This window comes from Salmo salar, chromosome 21 (assembly GCF_965601325.2).
Source record: "Salmo salar chromosome 21, fSalSal1, whole genome shotgun sequence".
NCBI lineage: Eukaryota > Metazoa > Chordata > Actinopteri > Salmoniformes > Salmonidae > Salmo > Salmo salar.
The window spans coordinates 59,292,501-59,313,949 of NC_138311.1; the positions used below are offsets into that span (position 1 = coordinate 59,292,501).

General features: G+C 40.7%; 1 protein-coding gene across 1 annotated transcript in view; it reads right to left on the reverse strand.

The window, feature by feature from the left end:
* The window catches only part of LOC106582566 (ATP-dependent 6-phosphofructokinase, liver type), a 53,555-nt gene that overhangs the window by 10,408 nt on the left and 21,698 nt on the right, over nucleotides 1–21,449 (reverse strand). Inside the window, exons 4-15 of the mRNA XM_082967273.1 lie at nucleotides 17,999–18,188; nucleotides 17,600–17,765; nucleotides 16,882–16,926; nucleotides 16,664–16,772; nucleotides 9,742–9,837; nucleotides 8,481–8,573; nucleotides 6,691–6,816; nucleotides 6,396–6,460; nucleotides 3,042–3,105; nucleotides 2,639–2,785; nucleotides 307–377; nucleotides 54–141 (exon numbers count right to left, since the gene is read on the reverse strand). Of these exons, the coding sequence (XP_082823399.1) occupies nucleotides 54–141; nucleotides 307–377; nucleotides 2,639–2,785; nucleotides 3,042–3,105; nucleotides 6,396–6,460; nucleotides 6,691–6,816; nucleotides 8,481–8,573; nucleotides 9,742–9,837; nucleotides 16,664–16,772; nucleotides 16,882–16,926; nucleotides 17,600–17,765; nucleotides 17,999–18,188 (1,260 nt within the window). The remainder of the gene's footprint in view (nucleotides 1–53; nucleotides 142–306; nucleotides 378–2,638; nucleotides 2,786–3,041; nucleotides 3,106–6,395; nucleotides 6,461–6,690; nucleotides 6,817–8,480; nucleotides 8,574–9,741; nucleotides 9,838–16,663; nucleotides 16,773–16,881; nucleotides 16,927–17,599; nucleotides 17,766–17,998; nucleotides 18,189–21,449) is intronic.

Below are 21,449 nucleotides of genomic sequence, written 5' to 3' on the forward strand. Positions count from 1 at the left end.
AGGAATACTAACACCAATCTCAATATAATGTTCCGTTTGTCTGTAACTGGTACCTCAAATCCACCGACGATCAGCAGAGCCTGGATTCCATGCTTGTTGATGGTGTCCACGATCTTCTGCATGCAAGTACTGGGAAGGGTTCTGTAGAGCACAAAGAACCCCCACACCAAACACAATTCAGGAGGACATCTTCCTAATTTAAAAAAAATATATAAAATTTAAAAAAAAAAAGGGCACGCCAATAACCACAGTGAGTACAAACTATCGACTGCTTTTCCCTCCTAATCGTCATTGTTAAAAACAGACCGTTTAGTCCCCAGTAGAGATCCACCCTGGCCAGTCCATCCAGCCACACCGTGCCACTCGATCTCGGTCACCTGGTGAAGAAAGAACACACACCTCAGTCAATCAATATCTTTATTGATCCGATTTGAAAATGTGCAGTGGGGATTATAAATCAGTCAGTTCTCTCTGTCACAATTATCCCCACATGGATTATCACATTGTAATTTTGAATTATGCAAAGTGAGTGTGGAAGAAGTTTAAAAATTATTGTTGTCTATCAACAATGACAAGCCACCGGGGTCTGAAAACTTGGATGGAAAATGACTGAGGATAATAGCGGACGATATTGCCACTCCTATTTTCCCACATCTTCAATCTAAACCTACTAGAGTTCCCTCAGGCCTGGAGGGAAGCTAAAGTAATTCCGGTACCTAAGAATAGTAAAGCCCCCTTTTACTGGCTCAAATAGCCGACCAATCAGCCTGTTACCAACCCTTAGTAAACTTTTGGAAAAAATTGTATTTGACCAGATGTAATGCTATTTCACCGTAAACTAATTTACAACAAACTCAACACGCTTATAGGGAAGGACATTCAACCAGCACAGCACTTACATAAATGACTGATGATTGGCTGAGAGAAATTGATGATAAAAAGATTGTGGGGACTGTTTTGTTATACTTCAGTGCAGCTTTTGACATTATTGATCATAATATGCTGCTGGAAAAACGTGTGTGTTATGGCTTTACACCCCCTGCTATAATGGCTTTACACCCCCTGCTATAATGTGGATAAAGAGTTACTTGTCTAACAGAACACAGAGGGTTTTCTTTAATGGAAGCCTCTCCAACATAATCCAGGTAGAATCAGGAATTCCCCAGGGCAGCTGTTTAGGCCCCTTGCTTTTTTCAATCTTTACTAACCACATGCCACTGGCTTTGAGTAAAGCCAGAGTGTATGTATGTGGATGACTCAACACTATACACGTCAGCTACTACAGCGACTGAAATGACTGCAACACTTAAAGAGCTGCAGTAGGTTTGTGTTGGAACCTATTTCTTCCTATTTAGGAAATGAGAGGTAGTCCTACCTGTTTGACAGATGACACTAGGCTATAGGCTGGTATATATAGGCTGCTATACCCATCTGGATAATACTGCTGAATCAATCTACTGTCTCTCTCTTCATCCATCCATCTGGATAATACTGCTGAATCAATCTACTGCCTCTCTCTCTTCATCCATCCATCCATCCATCCATCCATCTGGATAATACTGCTGAATCAATCTACTGTCTCTCTCTTCATCCATCCATCTGGATAATACTGCTGAATCAATCTACTGCCTCTCTCTCTTCATCCATCCATCCATCCATCCAGATAATACTGCTGAATCAATCTACTGTCTCTCTCTCTTCATCCATCCATCCATCCATCCATCCATCCATCCGGATAATACTGCTGAATCAATCTACTGCCTCTCTCTCTTCATCCATCCATCCATCCATCCATCCATCCATCCATCCATCCATCTGGATAATACTGCTGAATCAATCTACTGCCTCTCTCTCTTCATCCATCCATCCATCCATCCATCCGGATAATACTGCTGAATCAATCTACTGTCTCTCTCTCCCTCCATCCATCCATCCATCCATCCATCCATCTGGATAATACTGCTGAATCAATCTACTGTCTCTCTCTCTCTCTCTCCCTCCATCCATCCATCCATCCATCCATCCATCCGGATAATACTGCTGAATCAATCTACTGTCTCTCTCCATCCATCCATCCATCCATCCATCCATCCAGATAATACTGCTGAATCAATCTACTGTCTCTCTCTTCATCCATCCATCTGGATAATACTGCTGAATCAATCTACTGTCTCTCTCTCTCCATCCATCCATCCATCCATCCATCCATCCATCCATCCATCCATCCGGATAATACTGCTGAATCAACCTACTGTCTCTCTCTCCATCCATCCATCCGGATAATACTGCTGAATCAATCTACTGTCTCTCTCTCCATCCATCAATCCATCCATCCATCCATCCATCCATCCATCCATCCATCCATCTGGATAATACTGCTGAATCAATCTACTGTCTCTCTCCATCCATCCATCCATCCATCCAGATAATACTGCTGAATCAATCAACTGTCTCTCTCTTCATCCATCCATCCATCTATCTGGATAATACTGCTGAATCAATCTACTGTCTCTCTCTCCATCCATCCATCTGGATAATACTGCTGAATCAATCTACTGCCTCTCTCTCCATCCATCATCCATCCATCATCCATCCATCGCATGTTTAGTGCTGTATACTAAAGAGACTATATCCTCACCGCTCCGTTGGCCAGCCCCTCAAAGCCGTCATTGACAGAGTAGACCTTGTGACCGTAGGCCAGCGCCACTCTGACAGCAGACCGGACCGCAGCATTCATCCCTGCTGCCGGAGCTCCCACATTCAGCACCGCCAGCGTGTGATCGCTCTGAAGAAAGATAGGACAGAGGAGTCTACAGCCATGTCATGGGAGTAATGTCTCACAGTGAATATTAAGGCTTCCGAGTAACGCAGCGGTCTAAGGAACTGCATCTCAGTGCAAGAGACGTCACTACAGTCCCCAGTCCCCGGCCGCACAATTGGCCCAAGCGTCGTCCAGGTTTGGCCGGGTTTAGGCCGTCATTGTAAATAAGAATTTGTGCTTAACTGACTTACCTAGTTTAAATAAAGGTACAATACACTACCTTGGTAACAGCAGGTTTCTGAAAGGCAAGCAGCTTGTATATGTTCCAGTTGTTCTCAAAGCTCCTAAACAACGAAGATATAATATTCAGAAAACATATCAAAAATGTTCTTAATATTACATTCATTATATCACATTTACATACATACTTCATAATACACTACCGTTTAAAAGTTTGGGGTCACTTAGAAATGGCCTTGTTTAAAAAAAAAAAAAAGAAAAGCACATTTTGTTGTCCATTAAAATATCATCAAATTGATGAGAAATATGGTGTAGATGTCGTAAATGACTATTGTAGCTGGAAATGGCTGATTTTTAATGGAACAGAGGCCCATTATCAGCAACCATAACTCCTGTGTTCCAATGGCACGTTGTGTTAGCTAATCCAAGTTTATCATTTTAAAAAGGCTAATTGATCATTAGAAAACCCTTTTGCAATTATGTTAGCACAGCTGAAAACTGTTTTTCTGATTTAAAGAAGCAATAAAACTGTCCTTCAGACAAGTTGAGTATCTGGAGCATCAGCATTTGTGGGTTCGATTACAGGCTCAAAATGGCCAGAAACAAAGAACTTTCTTCTGAAACTCATCAATCTATTCTTGTTCTGAGAAATGAAGGCTATTCCATGTGAGAAATTGCCAAGAAACTGAAGATCTCGTACAACGCTGTGTACTACTCTCTCACAGAACAGCACAAACTGGCTGTAGAATAGAAAGAGGAGTGGGAGGCCCCGGTGCACAACTGAGCAAGAGGACAAGTACATTAGTGTGTCTAGTTTGAGAAACAGACGCCTCACAAGTCCTCAACTGACAGCTTCATTAAATAGCACCCGCAAAACACCAGTCTCAACGTCAACAGTGAAGAGGTGACTCCGGGATGCTGGCCTTCTAGGCAGAGTTGCAAAGAAACAGCCATATCTCAGACTGGCCAATAAAAATAAAAGATTAAGATGGTCAAAAGAACACAGACACTGGACAGAGGAACTCTGCCTAGAAGCCCAGCATCCCGGAGTCGCCTCTCCACTGTTGACGTTGAGACTGGTGTGTGTATGTGCTGTATCTATGTTCGTCTAATATATTTATACAGTACCAGTTAAAAGTTTGGCCACACCTACTCATTCCAGTGTTTCTTTATTTGTACTATTTTCTACATTGTAGAAAAATAGTGAAGACATCAAAACTATGAAATAACACATTTGGAATCAAGTAGTAACCAAAAAAGTATTCAACAAATCAAAATATATTTGAGAATCTGCAAAGTAGCCACCCTTTGCCATAATGCTCTCAAATGGAAGCAGTTTGGAACCGCCAATACTCTTCCTACAGCTGGCAGCCCAGCCAAATTGAACAATCGGGGGAGAAGGGCCTTGGTAGGGGAAGTAACCAAGAACCCAATGGTCACTCTAACAGAGCTCCAGAGTTCCTCTGTGGAGATGGGAGAACCTTCCAGAAGGACAACCATCTCTGCAGCACTCCACCAATCAGGCCTTTATGGTAGAGTGGACAGACAGAAGCCACTCCTCAGGTAAAGGCACATGACAGCCCACTTGGAGTTTGCCAAAAGGCACCTAAAGACTCTCAGACCATGAGAAACAAGACTCTCTGGTCTGATGTAACCAAGATTGAAGTCTTTGGTCTGAATGCCAAGCTTCACGTCTGGAGGAAACCTGGCACCATCCCTATGGTGAAGCATGGTGGTGCCACCATCATGCTGTGGGGATGTTTTTCAGGGACTGGGAGACTAGTCAGGATCAAGGGAAAGATGAACGGAGCGAAGTACAGAGAGATCCTTGATGAAAACCTGCTCCAGAGCGCTCAGGACCTTAGACTGGGGCGAAGGTTCAGCTTCCAACAGGACAACGACCCTAAGCACACAGCCAAGACAGCGCAGGAGTGGCTTTGGGACAAGTCTCTGACTGTCCTCGAGTGGCTCAGCCAGATCCCGGACTTGAACCCGATCGAACATCTCTGGAGAGACCTGAAAAGAGAGGATCTGCAGAGAAGAATGGGAGAAACTCCCCAAATACAGGTGTGCCAAGCTTGTAGCGTCATACCCAAGAAGACTCAAGGCTGGAATCGCTGCCAAAGGTGCTTCAACAAAGTACTGAGTAAAGGGTCTGAATACTTATGTAAATATGATATTTCATTTTTTTTTTTTTTATGAATTAGCAAACGTTTTTGCTTTGTCATTATTGGGTATTGTGTAGATTGATGAGGAAAAAATAAAATTGAATACATTTTAGAATAAGGCTGTAATGTAAGAAAATGTGGAAAAAGTCTGACTACTTTCCGAATGCACGGTACAAAAGTATGTGGACACCCGTTCAAGTAAGTGGATTCAGCTATTTCAGCCACACCCATTGATAACAAGTGTATAAAACCGAGCACACTAAATCTCCATAGACAAACACTGGCCGTAGAATGGCCTCACTGAAGAGCTCAGTGACTTTCAATGTGTCACCATCATATGATGCCAGCTTTACAACAAGTCAGTTGGTCAAATTTCTGCCCTGCTAGAGCTGCCCCCGGGCAACTGTAAGTGTCTGATGAACAAAACTGGGTTTGGCGGATGCCAGGAGAAAGCTACCTGCCCGAATTCAATGTGCCAACTGTAAAGTTTGGTGGAGGAGGAATAATGGTCTGGGGCTGGTTTTCATGGTTCGGGCCCCTTAGTTCCAGTGAAGGGAAATCTTAACGCTACAGCATACAATGACGTTCTAGATGATTCTGTGCTTCCAACTTTGTAGCAACAGTTTGGGGAAGGACCTTTCCTGTTTCAGCATGACAATGCCCCCGTGGACAAAGCGAGGTCCATACAGTAATGGTTTGTCGAGATCATTGTGGAAGAACTTGACTGGCCTACACAGAGCCCTAAACCTCAACCCCATCGAACACCTTTGGGATGAATTGGATCACCGACTATGAGCCAGGCCAAATCGCCCAACAACAGAGCCCGACCTCACCAATGCTCTTATGGCTGTTATAGCAGCAAAGGGGGGGACCAACTCCATATTAATGCCCTTGATTTTGGAATGAGATGTTCGAAGAGCAGGTGTCCACATACTTATGGTCACGTGGTGTATCATATTCATATAGATCACTCATTATAGATAGATAGATATATATATATAATTCATTATAGATAGATCATATTCATATAGATAATTCATTATAGATAGATAGATCATATTCATATAGATAATTCATTATAGATAGATAGATAAATAGATAGATAGATCATATTCATATAGATAATTCTATATATATCATATTCATATAGATAATTCATAGAGATATATATAGAGATAGATAATTCATTATATAGATCATATTCATATAGATATTTGACATCTCACCTTCCTCTCAGTTGGATGGCTTCATCAAACCTCTTTTCATTCATGGCCTTCTGGACTTCTTTAGTCTACAGGCGAGACACACATCATACGATCGTCAGTATTCGCTTTGTGCAAATCCCTCTCACTACCCTCCCTCAAAAACATTAAGACTGTATCGCTCTGTTGCAGAGTTTGAGAGAGGAACTGCACAAGGGATTAGATTTACAGACATGGGGACCAAAAACCATTCAGGATTGTTTATTGTTAGGAGAATTTGTTAGTGGTTCAAAACTTCTGAAACAGGAAGCTACCTCACCATATGTACACACTCAATAAGAGGCAGGCGCACAGCCTGGTTTCCTGACAGACCGATGACACAGGCCGGGGTCTCTGGAGTGGCCTCTAACAGAGCGACTACTGCCTCCACTCCCACCTTACTGCTCTGTGGAACAACAACAGGACAGGAGTTAACAAGGTGGCGCTGCTGAGTACGAGGCACAGGGCAGGACTTAACAAGGTGGTGCTGCTGAGTACGAGGCACAGGGCAGGTCCCGTAGGACTTAACAAGGTGGCGCTGCTGAGTACGAGGCACTGGGCAGGTCCCGTAGGACTTAACAAGGTGGCGCTGCTGAGTACGAGGCACAGGGCAGGTCTTAACAAGGTGGCGCTGCTGAGTACGAGGCACAGGGCAGGTCCCGTAGGACTTAACAAGGTGGCGCTGCTGAGTACGAGGCACAGGGCAGGTCTTAACAAGGTGGCGCTGCTGAGTACGAGGCACAGGGCAGGTCCCGTAGGACTTAACAAGGTGGCGCTGCTGAGTACGAGGCACAGGGCAGGTCTTAACAAGGTGGCGCTGCTGAGTACGAGGCACAGGGCAGGTCTTAACAAGGTGGCGCTGCTGAGTACGAGGCACAGGGCAGGTCCCGTAGGACTTAACAAGGTGGCGCTGCTGAGTACGAGGCACAGGGCAGGTCCCGTAGGACTTAACAAGGTGGCGCTGCTGAGTACGAGGCACTGGGCAGGTCCCGTAGGACTTAACAAGGTGGCGCTGCTGAGTACGAGGCACAGGGCAGGTCCCGTAGGACTTAACAAGGTGGCGCTGCTGAGTACGAGGCACTGGACAGGTCCCGTAGGACTTAACAAGGTGGCGCTGCTGAGTACGAGGCACAGGGCAGGTCCCGTAGGACTTTGGACTCAGATTTTTTTTGAACACCCATAACTGCCATTTCCTGCCATCTAGAGCCTGAAATGTATAGCAAATAATATATGAAATAAAATAGTATTTTAATTCATATTTTAAATGACATAGTGGAGCAGCCAGCTGGTACAGCACCACTCTTACATTCTGAACCCTGCATTCACTATTACACCCTCTGACAAACTGCAGCTTCAATATACACAATCCAACATGAACCCCCCACTACCACTCCACTCTAAACCCCCCACTACCACTCCACTCTAAACCCCCCACTACCACTCCACTCTAAACCCCCCACTACCACTCCACTCCAAACCCCCCACTACCACTCCACTCCAAACCCCCCACTACCACTCCACTCCAAACCCCCCACTACCACTCCACTCTAAACCCCCCACTACTCCACTCTAAACCCCCCACTACTCCACTCTAAACCCCCCACTACTCCACTCTAAACCCCCCACTACTCCACTCTAAACCCCCCACTACTCCACTCTAAACCCCCCACTACTCCACTCTAAACCCCCCACTACTCCACTCCACTACTCCACTCTAAACCCCCCACTACTCCACTCCACTACTCCACTCTAAACCCCCTACTACTCCACTCCAAACCCCCCGCTACTCCACTCCAAACCCCCCCGCTACTCCAATCCAACATGAACACCCCACTACTACTCCAATCTAAACCCCCCACTACTCCAAATCCCCCACTACTCCAATCTAAACTGAACCCCCCACTACTCCAATCTAAACTGAACCCCCCACTACTCCAATCTAAACTGCCCCCGGTACAGTAGGGGCCCCCGGTACAGTAGGGGCCCCCAATACAGTAGGGGCCCCCAATACAGTAGGGGCCCCCAGGGAGCGTATAAGAAGTGCATAAAGTGTTACGGAGCTCAACTCACCAGCACCCGGTCGAAGGCTGAGGGTGTTCCCCCTCGCTGTACATGACCGAGGACAGTGATCCGGGTGTCATAGCCCAGCCTCTTCTCTACCAGCTACAGAGACATGAGACAGAGACAGTCAGTCAGAGAAAACACATGGAGACATGGAGAGAGGAGCAGTCAGCAAGTCAGTCAGTCAGAGAATAGATATGGAGACATGGAGAGAGGAGCAGTCAGTCAGTCAGGGAAGAGACATGGAGAGAGGAGCAGTCAGTCAGTCAGGGAAGAGACATGGAGAGAGGAGCAGTCAGCCAGTCAGAGAAGAGACGTGGAGATATGGAGCAGTCAGTCAGTCAGGGAAGAGACATGGAGAGAGGAGCAGTCAGTCAGTCAGCCAGCCAGAGAATAGACGTGGAGAAACGAGGTTAAGTCAGCAAAGGGAACACAGATGTTTATACAGTCATGGGATGCATCCTGTTCTCTTTATAGTGCACTACAAAGGGAACAGGGTCAAATTTGGGACACATTCATTGTCATGGTCTCACAAAGTACACGAAGTCACTGTGAGATTAATACTGATGCAGTTGATCGGGGTTTCATGTGAAGACAGAGTTGATCATATAAAGACAGAGTTGATCGGGGTTTCATGTGAAGACAGAGTTGATCATATAAAGACAGAGTTGATCGGGGATTCATGTGAAGACAGAGTTGATCATATAAAGACAGAGTTGATCGGGGATTCATGTGAAGACAGAGTTGATCGGGGATTCATGTGAAGACAGAGTTGATCATATAAAGACAGAGTTGATCGGGGTTTCATGTGAAGACAGAGTTGATCATATAAAGACAGAGTTGATCGGGGTTTCATGTGAAGACAGAGTTGATCATATAAAGACAGAGTTGATCGGGGATTCATGTGAAGACAGAGTTGATCATATAAAGACAGAGTTGATCGGGGATTCATGTGAAGACAGAGTTGATCGGGGATTCATGTGAAGACAGAGTTGATCATATAAAGACAGAGTTGATCGGGGTTTCATGTGAAGACAGAGTTGATCGGGGTTTCATGTGAAGACAGAGTTGATCATATAAAGACAGAGTTGATCGGGGTTTCATGTGAAGACAGAGTTGATCGGGGATTCATGTGAAGACAGAGTTGATCATATAAAGACAGAGTTGATCGGGGTTTCATGTGAAGACAGAGTTGATCATATAAAGACAGAGTTGATCGGGGATTCATGTGAAGACAGAGGCACACAGAATGAGCTGCTTAAAGACCTACATCCTTGACGTAGTTTGAAGAGATGGGTTCACCAGCTCTGTCGATGGCCCCTTCAGCGATGATTACTATGTTCAGTCTAGAACCCCTACTGCGAGTCTGCACACAAAAACACATCACACATCACACACACACCAGACCACTGTATTACTGACACTGCACACACACTACACCAGTGTCTTTCAGTGTATTTGGCTCTTTAGAACAGAATGGAAAAGCACAGAACAGAATAGAGAACGAAACAGAATATAGAACATAATATAATAGAACAGAATATACAACATAACAGAATATAGAACATAATATAATAGAACAGAATATAATAGAACAGAATATACAACATAGTATACAACAGAATAGAACAAAGAACAGAACAGAACATAACAGAATATAATACAACAGAATATAATACAACAGAATATAATACAACAGAATATAATACAACAGAATATAATACAACAGAATATAATACAACAGAATATAATACAACAGAATATAATACAACAGAATATAATACAACAGAATATAATACAACAGAATATAATACAACAGAATATAATACAACAGAATATAATACAACAGAATATAATACAACAGAATATAATACAACAGAATATAATACAACAGAACAGAATATAATAGAACAGAATACAACAGAATATAATACAACAGAATACAGAATATAATACAACAGAATATAATACAACAGAATACAGAATATAATACAACAGAATACAGAATATAATACAACAGAATACAGAATATAATACAACAGAATACAGAATATAATACAACAGAACAGAATACAATACAACAGAACAGAATACAATACAACAGAACAGAATATAATACAACAGAATATAATACAACAGAATATAATACAACAGAATATACAACATAGTATACAACAGAATAGAACAAAGAACAGAATATAATAGAACAGAACAGAACATAACAGAATATAATACAACAGAATATAATACAACAGAATATAATACAACAGAATATAATACAACAGAATATAATACAACAGAACATAATACAACAGAACATAATACAACAGAACATAATACAACAGAACATAATACAACAGAATATAATACAACAGAATATAATACAACAGAATATAACAGAACAGAATATAATACAACAGAATATAACAGAACAGAATATAATACAACAGAATACAGAATATAATACAACAGAATATAATACAACAGAACAGAATACAACAGAATACAATACAACAGAATACAATACAATACAACAGAACAGAATACAATACAACAGAACAGAATATAATACAACAGAATATAATACAACAGAATATACAACATAGTATACAACAGAATAGAACAAAGAACAGAATATAATAGAACAGAATACAACAGAATATAATACAACAGAATACAGAATATAATACAACAGAATATAATACAACAGAATATACAACATATTCTGTTGTATACTATGTTGTATATTCTGTTGTATACTAGAACAAAGAACAGAATATAATAGAACAGAACAGAACATAACAGAACAGAACATAACAGAATATAATACAACAGAACAGAACATAACAGAATATAATACAACAGAACAGAACACAACAGAATATAATACAACAGAATATAATACAACAGAATATAATACAACAGAATACAACAGAATATAATACAACAGAATATAATACAACAGAATACAACAGAATATAATACAACAGAATACAACAGAATATAATACAACAGAATACAACAGAATATAATACAACAGAATACAACAGAATATAATACAACAGAATACAACAGAATATAATACAACAGAATACAACAGAATACAGAATATAATACAACAGAATACAGAATATAATACAACAGAATACAGAATACAATACAACAGAACAGAATACAATACAACAGAACAGAATACAATACAACAGAATACAATACAACAGAATACAATACAACAGAATATAATACAACAGAATATAATACAACAGAATATAATACAACAGAATATAATACAACAGAATATAATACAACAGAACAGAATATAATAGAACAGAATACAACAGAATATAATACAACAGAACATAATACAACAGAATACAGAATATAATACAACAGAACAGAATACAATACAACAGAACAGAATACAATACAACAGAACAGAATACAATACAACAGAACAGAATACAATACAACAGAACAGAATACAATACAACAGAACAGAACACAATACAACAGAACAGAATACAATACAACAGAATACAATACAACAGAATACAATACAACAGAATACAATACAACAGAATATAATACAACAGAATATAATACAACAGAATATAATACAACAGAATATAATACAACAGAATATAATACAACAGAATATAATACAACAGAACAGAATACAACAGAACAGAATACAACAGAATATAGAACAGAACAGAATACAACAGAATATAATATAACAGAACAGAATACAACAGAATATAGAACAGAACAGAATACAACAGAATATAATACAACAGAATACAATACAACAGAATATAATACAACAGAATATAATACAACAGAATATAATACAACAGAACAGAATACAACAGAATATAATACAACAGAATACAGAATATAATACAACAGAATACAGAATATAATACAACAGAATACAATACAACAGAATATAATACAACAGAATATAATACAACAGAATATAATACAACAGAATATAATACAACAGAATATAATACAACAGAATACAATACAACAGAACAGAATACAATACAACAGAACAGAATATAATACAACAGAATACAGAATACAATACAATACAACAGAATATAATACAACAGAATATAATACAACAGAATATAATACAACAGAATACAGAATACAATACAACAGAACAGAATACAATACAACAGAACAGAATACAATACAACAGAACAGAATACAATACAACAGAACAGAATACAATACAACAGAATACAATACAACAGAATACAATACAACAGAATATAATACAACAGAATATAATACAACAGAATATAATACAACAGAATATAATACAACAGAATATAATACAACAGAATATAATACAACAGAATATAATACAACAGAATATAATACAACAGAATATAATACAACAGAACATAATACAACAGAACATAATACAACAGAACAGAATACAACAGAATATAATACAACAGAATATAATACAACAGAATATAATACAACAGAATACAGAATATAATACAACAGAATACAGAATATAATACAACAGAATACAGAATATAATACAACAGAATACAGAATATAATACAACAGAATACAATACAACAGAATATAATACAACAGAATATAATACAACAGAATATAATACAACAGAATACAATACAACAGAACAGAATACAATACAACAGAACAGAATATAATACAACAGAATACAGAATACAATACAATACAACAGAATACAACAGAATATAATACAACAGAATACAACAGAATACAATACAACAGAATACAATACAACAGAACATAATACAACAGAACATAATACAACAGAACATAATACAACAGAACATAATACAACAGAACATAATACAACAGAACATAATACAACAGAATATAATACAACAGAATATAATACAACAGAACATAATACAACAGAACATAATACAACAGAACATAATACAACAGAACATAATACAACAGAACATAATACAACAGAATATAATACAACAGAACAGAATACAACAGAATATAATACAACAGAACAGAATACAACAGAACAGAATACAACAGAACAGAATACAACAGAACAGAATATAATACAACAGAATATAATACAACAGAATATAATACAACAGAATATAATACAACAGAATACAGAATATAATACAACAGAATACAGAATATAATACAACAGAATATAATACAACAGAATATAATACAACAACAGAACATAATACAACAACAGAACATAATACAACAGAACATAATACAACAGAATATAATACAACAGAATATAATACAACAGAATATAATACAACAGAACAGAATACAACAGAACAGAATACAACAGAACAGAATATAATACAACAGAATATAATACAACAGAATATAATACAACAGAATATAATACAACAGAATATAATACAACAGAATATAATACAACAGAATATAATACAACAGAATATAATACAACAGAATATAATACAACAGAATATAATACAACAGAATATAATACAACAGAATATAATACAACAGAATATAATACAACAGAATATAATACAACAGAATATAATACAACAGAATATAATACAACAGAATATAAGGAGTATTTCAGTCTGTAATATAGCCCTTTTGTGGGAAAAAAAATGGCTGTGCCAATGGCTGTGCCCCTGCACAGTCATGTGAAATCCATAGATAAGGGCCTAATGAATTTATTTCAATTGACCGATTTCCTGATATGAACAGTAACTCAGTAAAATCTTAGAAATTGTTGCAGTATAGAACAGGATAGAATAGGACAGGACAGGATAGAATAGGACAGGATAGAACAGGACAGAACAGAACAGGATAGAACAGGACAGAACAGAACAGGATAGAATAGAACAGGATAGAATAGAACAGGATAGAACAGGACAGAACAGAACAGGATAGAACAGTATAGAACAGGACAGAACAGAACAGGATAGAACAGTATAGAACAGGATAGAATAGAACAGAACAGGACAGGACAGAACAGAACAGGACAGAATAGAACAGGATAGAATAGAACAGGATAGAACAGGATAGAACAGGATAGAACAGGACAGAACAGAACAGGATAGAACAGTATAGAACAGGATAGAATAGAACAGAACAGGACAGGACAGAACAGAACAGGACAGAATAGAACAGGATAGAATAGAACAGGATAGAATAGAACAGGATAGAATAGAACAGGATAGAACAGGACAGAACAGAACAGGATAGAACAGTATAGAACAGGACAGAACAGAACAGAACAGGATAGAACAGTATAGAACAGGATAGAATAGAACAGAACAGGACAGGACAGAACAGAACAGGACAGAATAGAACAGGATAGAATAGAACAGGATAGAACAGGATAGAACAGGACAGAACAGAACAGGATAGAACAGTATAGAACAGGATAGAATAGAACAGAACAGGACAGGACAGAACAGAACAGGACAGAATAGAACAGGATAGAATAGAACAGGATAGCACAGGACAGTATAGAACAGGATAGAATAGAACAGAACAGGACAGAACAAGATAGAACAGGACAGAACAGAACAGGATAGAACAGGACAGAACAGAACAGGATAGAACAGGACAGAATAGAACAGGATAGAATAGAACAGGATAGAACAGGACAGGATAGAACAGGACAGGATAGAACAGGATAGAACAGAATAGAACAGGACAGAACAGGACAGGATAGAACAGGACAGAACAGAACAGGACAGAACAGAATAGAACAGGATAGAACAGTATAGAACAGGACAGAACAGGACAGGATAGAACAGTATAGAACAGGATAGAATAGAACAGAACAGGACAGAACAGGACAGGATAGAACAGGACAGGACAGAACAGGACAGAACAGAACAGAACAGGACAGAACAGAACAGGACAGAACAGAACAGGACAGGACAGGACAGGACAGGATAGAACAGGACAGGATACAACAGGACAGAACAGAACAGGACAGGATACAACAGGACAGAACAGAACAGAACAGGACAGAACAGAACAGGATAGAACAGGACAGAACAGGACAGGACAGGACAGAACAGAACAGGACAGGATAGAACAGGATAGAACAGGATAGAATAGAACAGGATAGAATAGAACAGGATAGAATAGAACAGGATAGAATAGAACAGGATAGAACAGGACAGAACAGAACAGAACAGGATAGAACAGGACAGAATAGAACAGAACAGGATAGAACAGTATAGAATGAAATAGAACAGGATAGAATACAACAGGATAGAACAGTATAGAATGAAATACAACAGGATAGAATACAACAGTATAGAACAGTATAGAATGAAATAGAACAGAACAGGATAGAACAGGACAGGATAGAACAGTATAGAATGAAATAGAACAGGATAGAATAGAACAGGATAGAACAGGACAGGATAGAACAGAACAGGATAGAACAGTATAGAATGAAATACAACAGGATAGAATACAACAGGATAGAACAGGACAGAATAGAACAGAACAGGATAGAACAGTATAGAATGAAATAGAACAGGATAGAATAGAACAGGATAGAACAGTATAGAATGAAATAGAACAGGATAGAACAGAACAGGATAGAACAGTATAGAATGAAATACAACAGGATAGAATACAACAGGACAGAACAGGACAGAATAGAACAGAACAGGATAGAACAGTATAGAATGAAATAGAACAGGATAGAATACAACAGGATAGAACAGTATAGAATGAAATACAACAGGATAGAATACAACAGTATAGAACAGTATAGAATGAAATAGAACAGAACAGGATAGAACAGGACAGGATAGAATGAAATAGAACAGGATAGAACAGGATCGGATAGAACAGGATAGAACAGAACAGGATAGAATGAAATAGAACAGGATAGAATGAAATAGAACAGGATAGAACAGGATCGGATAGAACAGGATAGAACAGAACAGGATAGAACAGAACAGGATAGAACAGAACAGGATAGAACAGAACAGGATAGAACAGTATAGAATGAAATAGAACAGGATAGAATACAACAGTATAGAATGAAATAGAACAGGATAGAACAGAACAGGATAGAACAGTATAGAATGAAATAGAACAGGATAGAATACAACAGTATAGAACAGTATAGAATGAAATAGAACAGGATATAGTAGTAGTCCCAGCCCCAGTCTCACATGCTCCAGACGGGCACACATGTGGTCTTCCCATCCGTCTACTGGTGGAGCCTCTGGGATGAAGAGCCAGTCTGCTCCGGAGGCCAGCGCGGACACCAACGCTAGATACCTGTTGAGGGAGAACGTTCATCTAATGGAATAGCCTGTTTTAGAGAGGTTACAGAGGTCATTCATAACATTAACCCTAAAATAACACAACATTAACATGCAGAACTTACCCACAGTGGCGTCCCATGACCTCGAGGACAAATGCACGCTGGTGGCTGTAAAATAAACTCTTTACTCAGAACTGATTTAAAAAGAAATTTAGTACAAACCGCATTAATGTTGTCATTGAATTTAATTTATACTTCTCACACACGCGCTGCTGCTACTCTGTTTATTATCTCTCCTGATTGTCTCGTCACTTTACTATCAACGCTACAGAAATGTTTTGGTACGCTTTACCAGATCTGTGCCTCGATACAATCCTGTCTCGGGGCTCTACGGACAATTCCTTTGACCTCATGGCTTGGTTTTTGCTCTGACATGTATTGTCAACTGTGGGACCTTATATAGACAGGTGTGTGCCTTTCCAAATCATGTCCAATAAGGATGTATAGTCCTAGACCTGTGTTGTTGTACAGGATGTATAGTCCTGTGTTGTTGTACAGGATGTATAGTCCTGTGTTGTTGTACAGGATGTATAGTCCTGTGTTGTTGTACAGGATGTATAGTCCTGTGTTGTTGTACAGGATGTATAGTCCTGTGTTGTTGTACAGGATGTATAGTCCTGTGTTGTTGTACAGGATGTATAGTCCTGTGTTGTTGTACAGGATGTATAGTCCTGTGTTGTTGTATAGGATGTATAGTCCTAGACCTGTGTTGTTGTAAAGTCTCTCTGGACAAGAGCGTCTGTTAAAGACAAACATGTAAACTGATTAAACTGTGTCGTACCTCTGTGCGGTGGTAGTGATGGCGTCCACTATCTCCATGATGCGATGCAGGGCGGAGTCGGCCCCGATGGTCATATCTGTCCCACAGAAGTCGTTGTCTATTGATCCAACCAATCCTACGATGTTCAGGTGATCATGCTGCTTTGCTAGGGTGTCTGTGATCCGGCCTGCGGGGCGCACACACACACACACACACACACACAGAGAGAGAAACACAGACACACACAGAGACACACACACACACAAGCTGACACACTGGATACTGTGTGCCATATCCTAACCCAAAATATGGTGAAATGACTCAGAAAAGTTAAAGATCTATAAAGCAAAATGTATTCATTACAGAATAAGTATTTTATTAAGAGAGTGTTTGTGTCTCTGTGTGTGTGTGTGTGTGTACCTTTCTGAACCAATTCAGCCAGCAGTCCACTCCACTCGCTCCTGAAGATGTTAGCTCCGGTGAGGCTGCCGTCTCCTCCACACACACACAGATTGGCGATGCCTCTCTTCACCAGGTTAAAGGCTGCTGCCAGGCGCCCGTCCCGCGTGGTGAAGACCTTACAGCGAGCACTGCCGATCACCGTGCCACCCTGAGGGACAGACCGAAGGAGACCACAGTCACAGTCAAGTCTCCAGTATCTATGCTGCAATAGTCTATGTGCCGGGGAGCTAGTGTAACCGATGTGAAATGGCTAGCTAGTTAGCGGTGGCGTAACCGATGTGAAATGGCTAGCTAGTTAGCGGTGGCGTAACCGATGTGAAATGGCTAGCTAGTTAGCGGTGGCGTAACCGATGTGAAATGGCTAGCTAGTTAGCGGTGGTGTAACCGATGTGAAATGGCTAGCTGGTTAGCGGTGGTGTAACCGATGTGAAATGGCTAGCTAGTTAGCGGTGGTGTAACCGATGTGAAATGGCTAGCTAGTTAGCGGTGGTGTAACCGATGTGAAATGGCTAGCTAGTTAGCGGTGGTGTAACCGATGTGAAATGGCTAGCTAGTTAGCGGTGGTGTAACCGATGTGAAATGGCTAGCTAGTTAGCGGTGGTGTAACCGATGTGAAATGGCTAGCTAGTTAGCGGTGGTGTAACCGATGTGAAATGGCTAGCTAGTTAGCGGTGGTGTAACCGATGTGAAATGGCTAGCTAGTTAGCGGTGGTGTAACCGATGTGAAATGGCTAGTTAGTTAGCGGTGGTGCGCGCTAATAGCATTTAAATCGGGTGACGTCACTCGCTCTGAGACTTGAAGTAGGGTTTCCCCTTTGCTCTGCAAGGGCCGCGGCTTTTGTGGCGCGATGGGTAACGATGCTTCGTGGGGTGTCAGTTGTTGATGTGTGCAGAGGGTCCCTGGTTCGAGCCCGGGTTGGGCTCGACCCGGTTCGGGCTCGACCCGGTTCGAGCCCCACTCACTCACATGGAATGTAATACTATAGATTACACTACAGCAAATAAGAATGGGATGCAGTCAACCTACTGCACACAGAAACAGGACATTTTCATCAAAGCATATTTAGCAGGGCTGAGGTAGCAATAGTTAAAGTCCCAGTTTCACACTAAAAGCCAATTGATGCGTTGTTGCTGGGTTTTTGTCCAGCTAGCTAAAAATTGTACAGTTCGCATTTCTTAAAAACAATCCCTGCTTAAATCGGAAAATGTGGTTCGGAGGGTGTGACGCAATTACGGAGCCTCCAGAGGTCAAATCGAGCTCCCTACCGGAGGCATGCAGAGGTCAAATCGAGCTCCCTACCGGAGGCATGCAGAGGTCAAATCGAGCTCCCTACCGGAGGCATGCAGAGGTCAAATCGAGCTCCCTACCGCGTCGGCGTGCTCCTCCCTAATTGTGTAACAATGCGCAACTCATCGCTATGGAAAGCACCATGGCGATGGAAAGCACCATGGCGATGGATAGCACCATGGCGATGGATAGCACCATGGCGATGGATAGCACCGTGGCGATGGATAGCACCGTGGCGATGGATAGCACCGTGGCGATGGAAAGCACCATGGCGATGGAAAGCACCATGGCGATGGATAGCACCATAGCGATGGATAGCACCCACACATAACATGTACAGGCTATTATACAACACAGCATTCATTGGACAGGGAGGGCCACTCAGCCCGTCTACACACAGCATTAGGACAACTCTGAGAACAAAAAGTTATCTGATAATGCCCGAGAAGACGGTGTTTGGAGGATATATTGGCACGGGTGTGGGGCATTATCACATTTATACAACGGGATAACAACATATTAAAATAATTTACATATATTCATTACAAAAGTTATTTTGATTAATTTATTCATACTATTTCATCCTTCCACAAGCCGGCTGGTCGTTTGTTCTATCAGCTCGGTTGCCATGGACGCGACCCAGTTGTTTTTGTTCTGTATCTATGGACGAGACCCAGTCGGTCAGTCTTTTTGTTCTGTATCTATGGACGCGACCCAGTCGTTCGTTCTAAAATGTTCCATTGCCATACTGGCAACGTTCTAATCCCTTGCCTGCTAGCGAGCCAAATAAGGTTAACTTACAGTCGCGTCAAAAAGTGCAGCCAGAATAACAGCAAAGTATCTGCATTTGCAAGTTGTTTCCTAGTGATATTTTATTTGAATACATCCGTAACAATGAGCTAATGAGGAGTGATTTCACCTGGCATAGAAAATGTGCTCTCTCGTCAGAACACTGTTGTTCAGAGGAGCTAGCCAACAACACAGCTAACACAATCAGTTGAAACTGAAGCTGGAAAGGCTGTAAACTAGCTGCACTTCATTTTGTTTGGCCTTTTTTCAATTTACATTTCTTTGTATATACAGTGCATTTGGAAAGTATTGAGACCTCTTGACTTTTTCCACAATTTGTTACGTTACAGCCTTATGCTTGACTAATACCCCATAACGACAAAGCAAAAACAGGTTTGTAGACATTTTTGCAAATCTAGAAACAAAAAAAATCCTGAAATATTACATTTCCATAAGTATTCAGAACCTTTACTCAGTACTTTATTGAAGCACCTTTGCCAGCGATTCCAGCCTTGAGTCTTCTTGGGTATGACGCTACAACCTTGGCACACCTGTATTTGGGGAGTTTCTCCCATTCTTCTCTGCAGATCCTCTCAAGCTCCGTCAGGTTGGATGGGGAGCGTTGCCACACAGCTATTTTCAGGTCTCTCCAGAGATGTAGGATTGGGTTCAAGTCCGGGACACTCAAGGACGTTCAGAAACTTGTCCCAAAGCTACTCCTGCATTGTCTTGGCTGTGTGCTTAGGGTCGTTGTCCTGTTGGAAGGTGAACCTTCGCCCCAGTCTGAGGTCCTGAGATCTCTGGAGCAGGTTTTCATCAAAGACATCTCGGTACTTTGCTCCATTCATCTTTCCCTTGATCCTGACTAGTCTCCCAGTCCCTGAAAAATATCCCCACAGCATGATGCTGCCACCACCATGCTTCACTGTAGGGATGGTGCCATGTCTCCTCCAGACGTGACCCTTGGCATACAGGCCAAAGACTTCAATCAAGGTTACATCAGAGCAGAGAATCTTGTTTCTCATGGTCTGAGAGTCCTTTAGGTGCCTTTTGGCAAACTCCAAGCAGGCTGTCATGTGCCTTTTACTGAGGAGTGGCTTCCGTCTGGCCACCCTACCATAAAGGCCCGATTGGTGGAATGCTGCAGAGATGGTTGTCCTTCTGGAAAGTTCTCCCATCTCCACAGAGGAACTCTGGAGCTCTGTCAGAGTGACCATCGGGTTCTTGGTCACCTCCCTGACCAAGGCCCTTCTCCCCAGATTGCTCAGTTTGGTCCGGTTGGCCAGCTCTTAAGTCTTGGTGGTTCCAAACTTCTTCCATTTAAAAATGGGA